Source organism: Eleutherodactylus coqui, chromosome 2 (assembly GCF_035609145.1).
Source record: "Eleutherodactylus coqui strain aEleCoq1 chromosome 2, aEleCoq1.hap1, whole genome shotgun sequence".
Classification (NCBI taxonomy): domain Eukaryota; kingdom Metazoa; phylum Chordata; class Amphibia; order Anura; family Eleutherodactylidae; genus Eleutherodactylus; species Eleutherodactylus coqui.
In genome coordinates, this window is record NC_089838.1 from 221,120,030 (window position 1) to 221,137,957 (window position 17,928).

At 41.9% G+C, this 17,928-nt stretch overlaps 1 protein-coding gene across 1 annotated transcript in view; it reads left to right on the forward strand.

Annotated features, from left to right (window-relative positions):
• The window catches only part of LRRC49 (leucine rich repeat containing 49), a 172,332-nt gene that overhangs the window by 82,650 nt on the left and 71,754 nt on the right, over positions 1–17,928 (forward strand). The window contains exons 5-7 of the mRNA XM_066589958.1: positions 8,184–8,295; positions 15,118–15,321; positions 15,797–15,863. Coding sequence (XP_066446055.1) covers positions 8,184–8,295; positions 15,118–15,321; positions 15,797–15,863 — 383 coding nt within the window. The remainder of the gene's footprint in view (positions 1–8,183; positions 8,296–15,117; positions 15,322–15,796; positions 15,864–17,928) is intronic.

A 17,928-nucleotide genomic window follows, 5' to 3' on the forward strand; every position in this document is an offset into this window, starting at 1 on the left:
ACAATCTTCATGATTTAGGGAATCGATCACGGTGTAATATGTGCAAGTGGTGGGACTCCTTCAGCGAGTGGGGGGCTCTAACCCTTTGACATATTTTGAAACGTGGCTACTAAATCTTTTTGGCAAGGACTTTGTCTCCATTATATGCAGTAGAACGAGCACTCTGGGTACCTACATGGCCCCTCCACATGGGGCTCCACCGTACCCAATTTTAATCAATGTCCTGCACTTTAAAGACCATGACATTATATTGCACAAAGCTCAGGAGGTGAAAGATGTGACCGTGGATGCTGCTAGAACTTCTGTCTTTCCAGATTTTTCAGCAGAAACGAACAGCAGCTTTCTAGGCAGTGAAATGTAGGCTATGTCAACTGCATCTTCCCTGCTCAATGCTATTCTTCTCCAAACTGCGTGTGGCAGAAAATGGAACTGTGCAGTTCTTTGGAAAGGCACAAGAAGCCACTAGCTGGCTCAGACCAAAATGAGGGATATTTGCGAGGTAGAGAGAATTAAGTCAACGGTGATCCATGAGCAAATGATACAGGACTGATGGGCCTCTGTACTAACCTTCTTCTAGCCCAGGGTCAAAGCATTACTACCAGGCTGGCTAAGAAGGCATCTAGCGGTCGGTCTGCTGACTTGGAGATCTACTACACATCATGATTTAGAAGTTTAGAATTGTTTTCCTATGTTCACTACAAATCTGGCTTCCATGGAGGACTGGCGCTCCAAGTAATTAGCAGTATTACAGGTTCTATTGTTTGGTTTAGTGGGTCTTTTCTCTCTTCATGTCTCCTTAAGGCTTCTGGGAAGTTTAATTTGTAAAGTCCAAGACGTATTTATCTGGAGATCCTTTCAAACTGCAAGAACATTTGCTATTTTTTATAAATGTACGCTGCCGATTATAACCACTTTCTGTTCCTAGATAGTGGTTAATGATCTAAAGATTTTTTTCCCAGAACGTACGAGGGATGGGGGATCCTGTATTACAATATTCCAAGCGGTCCAACAATTTCAACCGTTGATTCTGCATCTGCAGGAAACGCATCTTGTGCGGGACACTTTACATCCTGTTAATAGGTCTTGGGTCTATGCTACCCATACAGGCTACTTGTCAGGAGTTATATTTTGATTCATAAAATGATCCCTTTTTAGTCTTATTCCAGTAAATTAGACTCGGAGGGATGATATATTTCTTTGCACTGTCTCCTGATCTCTTTATATAACTTGCTGCTATATAACAGTGAAGTCTTAAGGCAACTATTTAAGTATATAGTGGGCTTTACAGATGTTCCTGTTCTTATGCTGGGAGACTTTACCTCTGTTATAGATCTCTGCTGGGATAAGTTTCCAGTACCCCCCTTTGGATAACACAACTTTTTTTAACAAGGTCAACAGGCTTATCAGAGATTTAGTATGGCATACATCATTTTCCCTCATAAAACTGGAAACCTTACAATTTGTAAAAACTTAAGGAGGGCTGGTGCTACCTAATCCCAAAGCTTACTATTTGGCTTCTCAAATGCAGGACTTTCGGGGATGGGAGACGGAGGAGGTAGATGAAGCTAGTACGGTAATGCTGAAGTCTTTTTTGGGAGCTTTGTATTTATTTGAGTCTCTAGAGGTGCATAAATGTAACTCTAGGAATCTGCCTACTATGATCCTTATGCTTAAAATTTAGTGGAAAGTCAGAGAAATCAAGGATATTAAACACTGAACACAATATATATCGTTTTGGGAGACTCCTTGGCTCTGAGAGTTACCCCAACTCCTCCAAGATTCAAAATCTTAAAATGTATGTATCTGACGAGTCTCTCATATAGTGAGTGGTCAGAGAGAAAGCAATTTGCACAATTGCAGATGGAGTACGAATTGCCCATTTCTAAAATATTTGCAGTTGTGCCATGCTTATGGAGTGGAGCAGACCCTTTTGGAAGTGAATATCACTAGTTATGTGCCAGCGGGGATTATTGGATCAGCAACCTCCACAGCGGAAAAAATTTCTGTTCTATACAGGACATTGGTTCCGTAGAGGAAGCACAGTGGAATGAAGTGTTGGAAATAACCTCTAAATTATCTGTGAGTGAGTTGGGCCGACTGTCTCAGATCTATATGATTCCCAGGGTGTATCTTATGCCAGCTTTTTTTTTTACACGAAATTGGCATGAGGAAGTCACAGCTGTGTTTATGATGCAAGAGTCAAAATGCTGCATTAATACATATGACGTGGCGGTGCCCGAAATTAGATATTGTCACAAAATTCAATCTATAAACAATTACTGTATATCAAGTGACTTTGGACACTACTCCTCTAGTCGTATCCTTGTGTCTGATCTGCCTGTGGAGGAAGCGGAATAAATAGCAATAGCTAGACTGCTGTATACAAATGTAAATTGATTGCATAACACGGGCATGATGAGAACCCCTGACATCCAGAGAGTTTGTAAAAAAAATTATTAAAAAGGTAACTGGCTGCAGACATTAAAGAAAGGTGGAGCATAAGTACAAAAAACTGTAGGCAAAATGGCTCCAGTTCTGCCTCGTCTGCAATCCTTCTGAAATTCCCTGCTACCTCATTCTCCGGTAGCGGTGTTGCCATTGATCATTAACCCTTTGCAATCCAATTTTGGATTCCGGTTTTCTCTTTCTGCAAATATACAATGGCGCCATGTGCTGGCTGGAGCCAGTACTGCGGTATGGGACACGCTGGAGAGGCCCCCGACAACAGAGCGGTCAGTAATATATAGTAAGAATACCCTGCCGGATGTCTTCCGACATCAGAGCTGTGCAGCCCTCAATCACAATGTCTTCAGACGTCAGACAGTGGATTGGAAAGTGTTAATCAGTTTGCTTGGAATTCTTAATGTTAACTTGGAATACTTGGTCACTGGTATTGCTGTACAATACCAAAGTCGTGTAACAAAAACTTTTGTAACATATGCCATCTCTTATAGTTACATTGTCATTGCGGTCTGCTCTCGACCTGATGAGATGGTATACCAGATCCAAAGACGACTATATTGGTTGCTATGGTTGGACGTTCTTACTATAAGCTATGAACAGCTGCACTGATTTCTATGGAGATTGTCTATTGTCCGGGATCAAAAGGGGAATTGGAGAGGGTTTTTTTGTTTCACTGTAAAATGTTTTATGTTGGAAAATCTAATAAGTTATTCAAGCAAAAAAAAACAACAACTGTTTTTCTACCTTCAGGATCCCAGTTTCTCCTTTCTACTGAAACCATTGTTAGCTCAGTGTTGGCCACGATGAAGCTCGTCATTATGATTGATTTCCCCTGAGAATGGTCTTAGTAGTAGTATAACAAGTTCACCGTGAATACAAGTGCTGTCAGAATCGGAGTAGATAATAAATTTTTTTCTTCCTCGGTTCCTGAAGAGACTGTCCCATTTTGAAATGTTTTGTCCCTTAATAAAGTGATTTATTATCTAACCTACATCTTATGTTCAAAGGATGCTTTCAGCTGTATATAGCCAGGTTCTGCCGCCGCATTCAGGAGATCAATGCAAGAAACATAGCTGAAAGACACACCTAGCCAGGCTCCAGTTACAACTGCTGGGATTCTGGCGGTTTAACCCCTTAGATGCTGTGGTCAGTAGTGACTCCGTCGACAATTAGTCAGGATAAATGGACACGTGTATTTAATGGTCTTTCATACTTCCATAAAAAATACTGTAAGCATCAAATTAACTTTGCCCACAAGATAGTTGTATTGTGTCCATCTAGTTAGAGCAGCTTGAGTATTTGTTGATGGATTGGGCAAGACTGCCAATAAATGTTATTATATCAATGATAGTGTAATGATATGTGAGGTGCATGGACAGTCAGTGCCTGGCAACTTGTATGTTTTTATGAATGCTCTAATAAATGCCTCATGTCCACAGCACATGCGGATTCCGTGCAGAGAATCCCGCACAGAGTCCAGCACTGTCCACGGCCAGTGAGCCCTGCTTACCTGCATTCCCCGGTGTCCACTTTCGGGTTTGCTGTACTGCGCATGGTCTTTATGGCTCGCCGTCGGACATGCACGGTACAGTTTTTTTTCCTTTTAAATGTCCTGCTTTTACGCGGATCCGAGGCACGTCCGCAGTGTCAGGGATCAGACGGCTTCCATTGACTTCACTGGAAGCCGCCCCTGCGGGATCCACACAAAAATGGAGCATGCTGCAATTTGTTTTTTCCGGACCAAAGGTCCACAAATCAAATCCCCATGTTTTAATCCATTTGCGGACGCCCATGCATATCTATGGACAACTTGATTTGCAGATCTACCGCAAATCCAATTTGCCAATGGACATTGGCCTTTGGCCTCCAACACACTAGCATTTTTCTCATCTGTGTGTAGTCCATTAAAAAGAATGGACCACACATGGACCCATATTATTCTATGGTGGAATGCAACACAAACTACCAAGTTTTTTTCCACATAAACACTGGTATGGATCACATGCACTAGTCTGATCCATTTTTTGCACGAGACTTGTCCATTCAGGTCTATGGGTAGAGGCAAAAAAAAAACAGCACAAGTGCCGCCCATTCTTTTTAAAATTGTTTTATATTTTTTATTGTAGGGCATGCAGAAAAAAAGAATTGGACTTTTGTCAGTTTTTGTTGTTTGTTTTCTTTGTGGACGTGAAAAACTCATGGCATGCAAAAAAAATAAAAAATGACACACAGACTGAATATAGAGGCCATACAAAGCTGCACACATACTGAAAAAGTTGAGTTTTTTTTGTGAACATTGACTTTTTTTTTACAGAAGTGTGCACCTAGCCTTAGGGGAGATATCTTTACAAAACTACATGAGAACTATTCACCATAATCACAAGTGATACAGTTTAGTCTGCAGTCTTTAACCTGTTTAAAGAGCTATGTCGGCACCAACATTAATGGTATGTTGGTGCAGCACTTTGATCCCAATCAGTCAGTAGGGTAGAGTGGTATTGGATGCAGGAGCTTTAAAGAAGTTTCTGTGTATGAAATTAATCACATGACCCCCCGAGCATCAAATCAGGTGAGCAATTTTTCTATGGATCAGTTTCACTGTGAATCCAAATTGCAATGTGAAAATCAAGCAATTTGCAGCAAGACACGGTCATAGGTGCCAGACTAGCATGGGACAGTATTTCAAAACCTGGGTACTCTTGTGCAACAGATAAGTATATCAAGAATGGTGTGATCAATAGAAAATATCCAGCTAATGGGGATCCTGTGGGCATAAGAAAATTTACTGACAAAAGGTCAGTGTCAGAACCAGCAACTCTCGGGGCCGCCGTGCCCACACCACCGGTCCTGCCGCCCGGGTTACAGGAGCGCGGCGTAGGGGAGCCCCGATTCTAGTGATCTCCCCTGGCCGCTGTAAAACTGGTCGCCGCCGGGTTGCTAGGGAGGCAGCAGGTGCTTCTCCATTTCCTTGACTACCAAGCATGCTTCCTTGGTAACTGTCTGTTCAGCTAGGCTGGGGGCGTGTCCCCAGCACCTCCTTGATTGGCCCTGCTGCTGTCAGGCTCCCCGCCCCAATCAGCTGCTGGGGCAGGAGCTCTGACAGCAGTTAAAGGGGTTGTCTCGCGAAAGCAAGTGGGGTTATACACTTCTGTATGGCCATATTAATGCACTTTGTAATATACATCGTGCATTAAATATGAGCCATACAGAAGTTATTCACTTACCTGCTCCGTTGCTGGCGTCCCCGTTGCCATGGCTCCGTCTAGGTATGACCTCCCATACATTTTGTGTGGGTTGGGAAAGTGTAGCACACTATAAATTGAAAAACTATGGAAATGTATGTTTCCTTACCTTTCAATGTAAACTTTTTTTTATCAAATGCCTTAGGGCTCAGTTAAACGGGCATTTTTTACATGCATTTATTCGCATGTAAAAAAGATCGTACTGTGCGCCTAAAAAAAAAGCGTGACCATGTCCATGGCCACCCATATGTTCTATCTTTTGTAGGTGCGAATTTTATGCGCATATAAATATCGGACATGTGACCGCTGCCATTAAAAAGCATTGGCTCTATATAGATGCGGATCGCAAAGGCGAGTAACATGCGCAGCAAAAAACGCCTGTCTGACTGAGCCTTTAAAGGGGACAAAAAGTGTTGAACTACAAAACTTTAATAAGAAGAGTTTGCAGTGAAAACCATATATATTTTTTTATGTAATAATGGATACAAACATATAGAAATGTATAGCTGTCTGTTTAGCGCATACTTTTCAAAAACATACAGGTTTTCTTAAATGCCATACGATTGTATACGTTTTCTTCATGTACGCTCGTATATGTTAAACATATGAGGATTGTAGCAGGGCTGTGGAGGCGGTAAGCCAAACCTCCAAATCCTCAATTTTCTCATCCTCCAACTCGGACCCCAACTCCTTCACATAGGACTGATGTTTAAAGGGGTTGTCTCGCGAAATCAAGTGGGGTTATACACTTCTGTATGGCCATATTAATGCACTTTGTAATGTACATCGTGCATTAAATATGAGCCATACAGAAGTTATTCACTTACCTGCTCCGTTGCTAGCGTCCCCGTCGCCATGGTTCCGTCTAATTTCGGTGTCTTCTTGCTTCTTTAGACGCGCTTGCGCAGATCGGTCTTCTCCCTTCGGCTTGGCTCGGCAGCATCAGCATTTTGGCTCCGCCCCCTTGTACGCGTCATCGCGTAGCTCTGCCCCCGTCACATGTGCCGATTCCAGCACACGTCATGGGGCGGAGCTACGCGTTGACGCGTACAAGGGGGCGGAGCCAAAACACTGATGCTGCCGAGCGGAGCCGAAGGGAGAAGACGGATCTGCGCAAGCGCGTCTAAAGAAGCAAGAAGACACCGAAATTAGACGGAACCATGGCGACGGGGACGCTAGCAACGGAGCAGGTAAGTGAATAACTTCTGTATGGCTCATATTTAATGCACGATGTATATTACAAAGTGCATTAATATGGCCATACAGAAGTGTATAGCCCCACTTGATTTCGCGAGACAACCCCTTTAAGTAATACACTTACTGTATTAAAGTGGTATCCGGATTTTCATCATTATGATAAATTAATCAAGCTATTTAGAGAACATAACATTTTTTAATTGGAATACAATGTCAGAACACAAAACTTTACTAAAGTTTAAATATGCACTCTGCGTTTAGTAAGTGGGAAAAAACTTTCAACAGAAACCTAGTAAACAATATTTTTACAGTCTATGAAATATTATCGCCTCCATCATAGATGACCCCAAATCTGATTTAATTATGCCCAGCGCCTTCTTCCTCTGGTCTGTAGCGGAGGAGCTTGTGCAGATAGGGCAGCACAGATTCATCTCAACTAATGACCTTGAAGAAGCAGCATAAGGATACTTCATCTCATGGAGCGCTAAGGCAATAACTGATTTTCTATTGTTGTTTCCATGTCTTAGTTACTTGATAAATAGGGCTTCAATGAGAGCCATCCGTGCGGCAGCCACAGTAAAATGGAGCATGCTGCTTTTTAAAAAATTTTTTTTTCATCCGCGAACGGAAACCGCAATTGGTTTTTCGCTCGTGTGCATGAAGATTCATTTTACCATAGCATGCTATGGAGGGTTATTACTGCGGAATCTGGAAGTGGATATCCACTTCAGATTCCGCAGCAAAAATCCGGCCGTGTGCATGAGCCTAAGGGCTTATTCAGACGACTGTATATCGGCCGGGTATTCACGCCGGCCGATATACGGCTTCTCTCTCTGCAGGGGGAGGAGGCTGGAAGAGCTGGGAGCAGTACTCTGAGCTCCCACCCCCTCTCTGCCTCCTCTCCACCCCCTCTCCACCCCTCTGCACTATTTGCAATGAGAGGAGGCAGGGCTAGGTTTCGGGAATTAGCTCCGCCCCAAACCCACCTCCCCTCATTGCATATATTGGAGAGGGGGCGGGAGCTTAGAGCACTGTTCCCGGCTCTTCCAGCCTCCTCCCCCTGCAGAGAGGGACGCCGTATATCGTCTGGCGTGAATACCCGGCCGATATACGGTCGTCTGAATAAGCCCTAAGCCGGAGTCTGTACATTTCTACTGACTCCACCAAAGTAGGACTCTGACTCGAACTCCACAGCCCTAAATCGTAGTGTGAACAGCCCCTTACTGACTTATGTCTATGTTGCGCGATTATTTGTTTATTTATTTATTTTTTTGTCTTCAGCAAACCATTTTCATTGCTTGAAAACTCTATCAAGATCAGAACTCGGATGCCCCGTTGTGCATCGCACTGCGGAGGAGAAAGCAATGAGCCCAGACAAACTGAATTTAGAAAGGTGAGCATCAGACAAGGACTGACGTGCCGATCACACAAACTGTTAGAACGGCCATTATTTTACAAAGCTGTAAGCTTCTGAGGTCACACAATGGCTAATGAAGGCCAGCTGTTTGCAGTAATGTTTGGGCCAAACACATGCTATACACTATAAACAGTTTTAGTCCCGGTATAATGCTGCTCTATGCCTTCTTGTCTGATATGATACAGGCCATCTGTTCAGTGTCACGTTTTCATACAAGGAAGCGGTGAAACACATTTACTTGTCTCTGACCTTCCTAGTTCACAAGTAGTAGACTTCAGTTTCTGCACCATGTTGCTGAAAATCTTACTCTGTCGTATAGTTGCGTAACAGTAAAAAAGGTTACCCATGACCGCAGTCAACTGTGTTTTCCCTTTTTAGGCTAGTTTCACAAGAGCGATCGCGATTTTGGCATGAAAAAAATCGCAGGAAAATCACATCTTTCTTCCCGTAGGGTTTTTGAGCATCAGTGATGTTTTTTTCCTTTTTTCGAATAATCTTGCATCGCTGCCGCCCGCTATAAAATCATGTGGTTTTTTTACGTGAAAGTCAATAGGATATTTTAATGTTAAAATTGCATCGCATCGCATGTTTGTAGCAATGGGATAAAAAGGGAGGCTCCATAGGGAAACACGGGGAAAAAAAAAAAAAACGCAGCCGAAATACACTTGTATGTAATCGTCCGAAGGTTTACAAATTAGTTGTATGCTTGGCTGCCGCTCCATTCAGATTCCATCGCACCCTGGTTGTGGATTGCTCTGGATGTCTGTCCTAATGATCATGGGGGCCCCCAGCTATCATTCATCACCTGTCTTGTGGGGATATTTAATGACAAAATCCTTCTTATGTGGATTTTACTATTAATTTCATTTTTCTTCTATTACGGTTCAGAAACTACTTAAATTTGGGAAAAAAACCTGCAGCATGCACTCAAATAAGAATTTCTAAAACCTGGTTCCAATTTATTCTACTATTCTTTGTTGTGGGTTTTGATGTGATGTAAATCCCCAACAAATAGCCCACATATGATTCCTAATCAAAAAGTTAGATCAGGGAGTTGCATATGTACCAGCAGATTTGTATTATTGGAATCACACAAGTGGGCGTAATCTGCTGACCTTCGTATTTAACCCCTTCAAGACCACACCTGTTTATGCCTTAACCCCTTTGTGGCTGCCGCATAGTGTTTTTACATTCTAGCTAAGTGGGCTTTAATCCTAGAGGACGTAAAAACACGCATGCTCTGAGGATTAAAGCCCCATGGGCTGTTCCCGGAGGTAGCCGACACCATGGAGCTGTCATTAGGGGCCGCAGGGAGCCCCACCCGGTAATGTGATCGGTGCTATCCAATGGATAGCGCCGTTCGCATTAAAGTCAATTAAAAGTTAAATAAAGTTAAGGATTCAGCTGCCCATTATGGATTGGATCCATTAGGGCAGTTGAGAGTACTCACCCTTGGCCTGTGGTGATCTGATCCTCCAGGACCTGACGCCAGTCTTCTGCACATGCGCGCTAGGTATCATTGCGTCAGAAGGCCCGGAGCCCTGGGAAATTTGAAATCTCCAGGCTCCCGGCTCCTGAAGATAGCCAGGAGGCAGGAAATGTCACCGGGGACCGCGGTGAGCAGTCCCTGGGCCCGTGATCGCCGTTATCCATTGGATAATGGTGATCACAGAAAAGTTAAAAAAAAAGCTAAAATTGCAGCTGCCCTTATGGATCAGATCCATGGGAGCAGCTGAAAATACTCACCCCGGTCCTCTGTGATGTCCCGCGGTGATCGGGACCTGCCACGGGCTTCTGCGCATGCGCTGATGTGGCGCGCATGCACAGAAGCCCAGAGAGCCCAACAAATTTTAAATCCACCTGCGCCCAGCTGTCGAAGATAGCCAAGTGCAGGGAGAGGTGACCGGGGACTGCTGTATGCATTTCCCAGTCACATGATCACTGTTATCCATCGGATAACAGTTATCATATAAAGTTAAAAAAAAGAGAACCCACCGAAGTCAAGGAATGTATGATGCAATTTACTAGCACTACATGGTACTATAGTCAGAAAGATATGAACAGATTAGGAGTATTGGAGGTGTCGTGAGAGAAGCCGAACACAAAAGACCCAGAATATAGAAAGGTAAACTACACTGAAAAATTTGATACCATCAACGAGCCCCAACAGTTTAATATTTTAATGTTTAAATGTTTTTCTAAGAAATTTGATAAAGTTACAATACAAGAGAGAGGAGACAATAAAGGAAAAGGTAAAGATTATACATGAGATTAAGATAAATCTAAACCATCAGTAAGATCATAAAATAGAATTCGCATAAGAAATTTTTCTTTTTGCAAAAGCAAGTTTCTTGGAAAGTGTTTGTACAAATTGTAACCACAAAGATAGATACAGTGGAAATGTACACTCATGTTTGTAATCTATCAAAATGCAAATAAAAAAGAGTTTACAAAAAAAAAGTTTAAAAAAGTTAGAACAAAAAGTTTAAAAATTTAAAGTTTCAACTCCCCTTCAGGCCTTAGTCAGACGGGCGTTTTTTCGCGCAATTTGCGCATGCGCATGCGTCCGGCGATTTTATAAAACCATTGCTTTGCAATGGTATCGGACAAATGAGCGCTTTTTATGCGCTCGTCCGATAAATTATAGAACAGAAATCGCAGATCGCACCTATCTGCGATCTGCGATTCCTCTTCGCTTCTCTATATGCGCTCAATGGGGCCGGCAGCAGCAGCGCCGACCCCATTGAGAGCATATACTAGACAAATCATTCTTCTCTGCCACAACTGTAACAGCTGTGGCAGAGAAGAACAATGTTTGCCCATTGAATTCAGTTTTTCGGGCGATTTTTCGGCCCCGGTCACGCGATTTGCGGATGCGCATCCGTCATGCGATCCACAAATCGCGGCAAAAAAACGCCCATGTGACTAAGGTCTAAGGATTGTATTTGTAAGGGGAGATGAAACTACATAACTAAGGTCCCCAGATTTGTTCCCCTATGGGATCTTTATCCACGAACATTACCCCGGCTTCTGCACAATGGTTAATGGCGATGACGTAAAAGTTGAAGTTTCATCTTCCCTCACCGATGTAATCGGTGAGAAGAGATGAAACATTTTACCGGAGGCCTCCGTATTTGAACCCCAACATGATCCTTCTCCACGGACCCTACTCGGATTCTGTGCATGCGTCCGCCAGCATAGTGCTAGACACATTCGCAGGAGCCGGGAAGGGCCTGGGAAATTTAAAATCTCCTTGCTCCCGGCTACTAACAGTCCACGAGAGCCTGGAGCAGTGAGTAGTGACCTCAATGAGTGGTCCCTGGTCACATGATAAAAAGGTAGCGAGAAAATACAAACAAAAAAAAGGTGTATTGCGCATGACCGCCTGTGTGAGCACACAGTTATGCGCAGTACATTACGGGGGGTCCCCTGCAGGCCTCCGCAAGCGGATTCCACATAAGGCCGTGTGAACCCGGCAATATTCAGACCGCTACCTGTAATACGTAATTTACAAGAAGCTCCGGGTTTTATTGCCCCATGTTCCCATCCCAACCAGGCCTCCGTAATTACCCCTGTCTTCGGACATACCACACGGTTCATATTATTACTTTTATCTAAGATTTAGGGAATGCCAAAAAGGGTGCGGGGGGGGGGGGGATATTTTTAGGGAGTCATTTTTTTTCTCTGCATAAGTCAGCAATGGGGCCTGGAATTTATTCAGCTGTGCCCTGAAATCCAGCGGGTGTTCCCTCCATTATAGGCCTAGCCATGTGTCCTGTAAGTAGATGGGGGCTACAATGGGTAAGTTTCTGAACACTGGAAAAAAAACCAGGGGGATCCATTTTGAGGTTAAAGTCTTCCTTCCTATGTGTGCTGTACAAAAAACCCTGTTTTTAAAATGCACAATTGCCAAAAAATGAAAATCATAATTTTTTCTTTCTGCTTTGCTTAGATTCATTCAAAAACTGTGGGGTCAAAATATGCAGCAAACCGCTAGATGTCTATTTTTTTCTAAATTGAGTCATTTGTGGGGGTTCTCCATTGTTTTGGCTGCTCAAGGGCTCTACAAGTGTGCTTTGGGGCCTAAATCACCATCAAGCAAAATTTCTATTCTGAAAGACCCCAGCTGCTCCTTTTGGTTTGGCCCCCGTTGTGCATACAGACATAATATTAGGGCCACAATGGGTATGTTCCTGAACAGGGGTATCCACTTTGGGGTGTAAATTCTCATTTTCATGTGCACTATAGAAAACAAATTCGCTATAAAATGACGTATTTGCAAAAATATGAAGTTTTATTTTTTCTCCTCAAAATTACATTAATTTTTGAAAAAAACTGTGTGGTCAAAATACTCCTGACACCCCTCAGTGAATACATTAAGAGGTGTAGTTTTTAAAATGGGGTCATTTGTGTGGTATCTATCATTCTGACACCTATGAGCCTTTGCAATCTTGGCTTGATGTAGGAAAACAAAGTGTTTCTCAAAATTTTGATAAATTTGTACGTCTCCTAAATGGTAAAAAAAATGAAAGTTTTTCAAATGTGCGTCTAGAATAAAGTAAACAGATGGAAATACATATCTTATCAAAAATGTGTACAGTATGTTTGCACATATTTCAGATATTGCAATTGAAAGTGTGAAAAATTGTAAATTTTTTTCAAAATTTTTCCAATATTGACACTTTTAATAAATATACACAAATTCTATCAGTCTATTTTTACCACCTCAATGAAGTACAACATGTGGCGAAAAAACAATGTCAGAATCAGTTGGATATGCAAAACCTTTATGGAGTTATAATATGTTAAAGTGACACGTCAGATTTCCAAAATTTGGCTTCATCACGAAGGCACAAACAGGCTTCATCACTAAGACCCCATTTAGACACAATTATCGCTCAAAAGATTTTCAAAAGCCGTCTTCTGAGTGATAATCGTTGTGTCTAAATGCGCGGCCATCGTACAGATTTCGTTAACAATTCGCTCATCGTTGTCTTTCAGCAAGCAACATTGGGTGAGTCGAATGCCAGTTAGTTTGCTGCACAACCGGCGGGCCAGATAAAATGTGGTGGCGGACCAGATTCGACCCGCAGGCCTTGTATTTGACAACGTCTTATAAAAAGCAATCAATTCTAATCTCCACCTCTGTTAGGTAGATTGACTTTTTCAATTGCTATAAATTCAAATGAGTCTAAGGTACCTTAATGGCAATCCAAAAAATGATTGGATGTACCTGACATATTGTGAGTATTACAGTGACGGATATAAAAAATATGTTGGCTATTGCGTTTGCGGAGAGTGCGCATAGTGCATCCAACATATTGCTTATTACATGTTTTGCAATTAATGACATAAATCACATGGGAAGATTGACAATTCATGAGAGCTCTGATATTATATATCTTGTTGTTATGAACCTATGAAAAGGTTTTAGTCTTGCGTATAGATTTGCGCAATGCACACCTCGCATAATCGCATTTATAAGATCCTGCTGTTTTTAACAGAGTATTATCATATATACTTATTTTATTGACGAATAGGCTTGGAGACATGATGTTATCAATAGAATTAGACTTTCTAGCTACAAATTTACATAGAAAATCCAACATATTCTTAAGTATGTAAAACCGGCAAATATTTTTTTGGGATATCTATAAGCCAATTGTATTCTCTACTAAATATAGTGCAGATTATAATTAAATTGGATCCAAAAATGTTATAATTTTGTCTGTTGGTGGAAAATGTAAATCCTGCCTATTACACTATTCTTAAAACTCCTGACACAACTTGGGCACAGCTGTCATTAAAATCAATGAGAGCTTAACTAAAATTACCAATGCCGGCGACTACACAGGGGCCGAAACTAACTGCTCCTGCTTCTTACTACTGTGTGTTGTGGTGCTGACAACAAGCACCTGATCGGCTGGGGTCATGAGCTAGGTACTGTTGTGTCTTGTCTCCACTACAAGTATGGGTGGAGACCTAGTGATGGGCTGTATCCGCCCAGTGTACGCCCACAAGCTACTGATTGGCTTCCTGGAGCAAGGTCATAGCAGTGTGTGGAGTGAGTTTTAGCTACAATGGAGGGTTATGGTTAGTTTAAGTGTTAGGCTTACATTATTAGCTGTAAATGCTTCCATGTGAGAGCGGGGCCACATTAACATGGAAGCATTTACAGCTAATAATGTAAGCCTTACACTGAAACAAACTCTAACTCTCCATCCAAGGCACGGAGAGAGAGGCCCCCGCTTCACCGATGCTGGAGGAGGACAGAAGCAGCGCATCGCCGGAGGACGACCAGACCATATATGCCTTCAGCAGCGCAGGAGGAAGACGGGAGCACAGATTACTGGGCCAATGCCACTGCGGCCACGGAGACTGACAGCATAGGAGCCGTGAACGGACAACGGAGACCGCAGGGGCTGAGTGACAGGACCCGGAAGGCCAAAAGTGATCAGGAACTGGGGGCATCACCTGGCTGTCAAGCAGCCTAAACCTTGTCTCCACCCATCACCTCCAATGGAGACAAGATACAACAGTACCCATGAGCTGTGGGCCCCAGCCGATTTAACTATTGATGACGTCTCCTGAGATGGTCATCAATAGCATTTGCCTGGAAAACCCTTTTGAGTAGAATAAATCTGTTCTAACAGGGGTGGAAGCAATATGAATAAAATAAAAATATGAATTCTACAAGAATGTAAAAAAAGGTTTTTGTTCTTTTTTTTTTGCTAAAGCTACAAAGATTTGTGGTAATTGTACTTAAAAGGTCATATGCATTTTGTTCTTTTTTTTAAGACAAAACTTCACAGTCTTCCCTATAATAGAGGATGAAGAACAGCTCCGGCTCTTATATTTCCAACATAACTGTGTTACAAGACTTCAGAATCTTTCAAGCCTTCAGCGTCTGATATTTATAGATCTGTATGATAACCAGATAGAAGAAATAAGCGGCCTTTCTTCTTTGAGGTCTTTACGCGTTCTTATGCTTGGAAAAAACAGGTATGTGTTTACAATTATCCACTACTATGGATACAATTATCCACTACTATGGATAACAAGTAGAGCATCCATTTTTTTAATATATATTTCAGCTGCCAAGAATTGCATGATATAAAACATTCCATAAAAGGGTAGACATTTATATCATATATTCACAGGCTTTGTTTTTCTGATTGCACTCTGTATCTAACACATCTCCCCCCTCCTGTCATTGCGTTCAGAGTTCATCAGTCAGCCTAACTGAAGGATTCTGTAACAAACTTAGTCCTCCAGCTTGCAGTGTGTTTGGAATACAGTGCAAGCACAAAAGAATAAATGGTTAATCATTTTTAATAACATCCAATTACAAACATTTATTTTTATGGATAAAGAGAGATATCAGCGAAGGTAGCCATACCTTTTAAATATCCTACATTTTTGGTTGTATCTCTTTAATACAAATGTTTTACTGTTTCATTGTTTACATGTCTTTCAGAATTCAGAATATATCAAATTTGGAGAATCTTAAAAATCTGGATGTCTTAGATCTACATGGTAATCAGGTAATTATCCAATCCATCTACGGTATGTACTGTATATACAGAAATAACATATGTGTGAGGTACATTGTAGCATTACAACTGTTGCATGAACATAGTGGATGGAAGATCCATCACTAGTACTGCACTCAGTGCACTTGGTTCTACTAGTACATAACAACACACGATAAAAGTTATGTTTTAATCACTGTTTGAACTTGAGACAGTTCTTCTTTTGGTCTTGTAGTGAGCTCTTTGTTCAGATAGTCCCAGTCTTTTCTGGTTAAGGGAATCAAATACCCAAGTAAAATACGAGTAGACACATTATGGGGTGACATTATAGAAGAGTCTGATCTCGACCACAACTGAGGTCCACAATGCAATAAATATAAAGCATTTCTCTGACAGGATTCAGAGACTTGTCACATGAAATCTGAGATTAACCCTTTCATGACCAAGGGTCATTGATGCGCCTATGTCTTGGTCACATTTCGCAGTTCTGGTATTCCCACTTTCAAAAAATCATGACGTTTACTTTTCTTGTGACATATCTAGTTTTTTTTCGCGTACCATATAATGTATTGGAAGACTTTTAAAAGATTCTAATTGGCCAGAAAGGAAATTGTCTTATTTTTTTTTAAAAGATGTTTTTTTCACCAACTTTTGACCATCCAGAACTCAAAGAGGGCTTGTTTTTTGCCTGATGACCTACTATTTGTATTGCTACCATTTTGAGGGGAATATGACTTTTTGATTGCTTTTCATTCCATTTGTTTTCTTGGAGACTGAGTGTCCAAAAAAGTGCAATTCTGTCATTACATATTTGTTTGTCTCTGACTGAGTTAATCATGTCTGATTAATGTGATAGTTTAATAAATTGGACCTTTACAAATGCAGTGATACAAATTTATAGATTTTTTTTTCGATGTCATAATTTCTATTATGCTAAGATGTTGAGGACATTTTGCTGAAAGCGTCTTACTTTGTAAGGCTGGTGATTCAGTGATGCTGGATTTAAACAGAATAGGAACATACTACCATCCTTCAAGAGGAATACAATGCCAATATACCTATTGGCTGGCTTAGTTTGTGCAAAGTGTTGGCACCTGCTGAGCCAGCTAATAGGTGAAGTAAACTTAGACAAAAATGTCTGAAGTTGTGCCAAGATTATCAGCAGTTTATCTGTCTGTGTATTGGGTAGTTGTATTAATTTACACTGCATGGGGTTTTTCTTTTGTATGCTGTAAAATTGAGTAATTCTCTAAGGCCACTCTCACACAGGCGTCTGTAAAACGCTGAGATTTGTAAATGCGGCGTTTTCTGAACTGCGTTTCTCAACACGCTCAACAGTGTTTTTGACACACCCCATCATTGCAATGGGTGATGAGGTTCGTTAAAAATTGTCTAAAATAGAGCAGACAGGGATGAAATCTGGGGCAAGCTGTCAGACAAATTTGTAATGAACTTGCCTTACGTCTCATGTCCACGGGCGGGTCAGATTTCACATGCGGGCTTCCGGTGTGGAATCTGCCCACAGCTGAGGACCCTGCGTAGCTGTCTAGGTCTTCTATTTTCTGCATTGCGGATGTGTGCGGAAGCGCCGGTATGTGCGCAGTACAGTTTTTTGTTTTTTTCAAAAACTCCTGCTTTCCGGTGGCATCTGCGGCCCGTCCGCAATGTCTATTTCGGACAGGCTGTGGATCATACGGCTTCCATTGACTTGAATGGAAGCTGTCCGCATGGAATCCATCCTAAAATGGAAAATGCTGCGATTTGTTCTCTGCATGCGGAATCCAGAAAACATATCAGCATGTGTTAACTGAGGTGTGGATGCCCATGCTTCTCTATGAGCGGCTGGAATTACAGATCATGCGCATGGGTGCCCTGTGCGGATTCCGCAAATCAAATCCGCCCATGGACATTGGGCCTTAGGCCGTACTCTTTTTTTATAGATGCAAAGGTTTCAAGCCTGTCTATAGATGTATAGCTCAATGCCTGAGTAATGCTGAAGAAAGGATTTGCTGCTATTTGCGTGTTTGAGATTCGCTTGGTGTCAGTACCCGGATTCTGTATTATTCAACCTCCATAT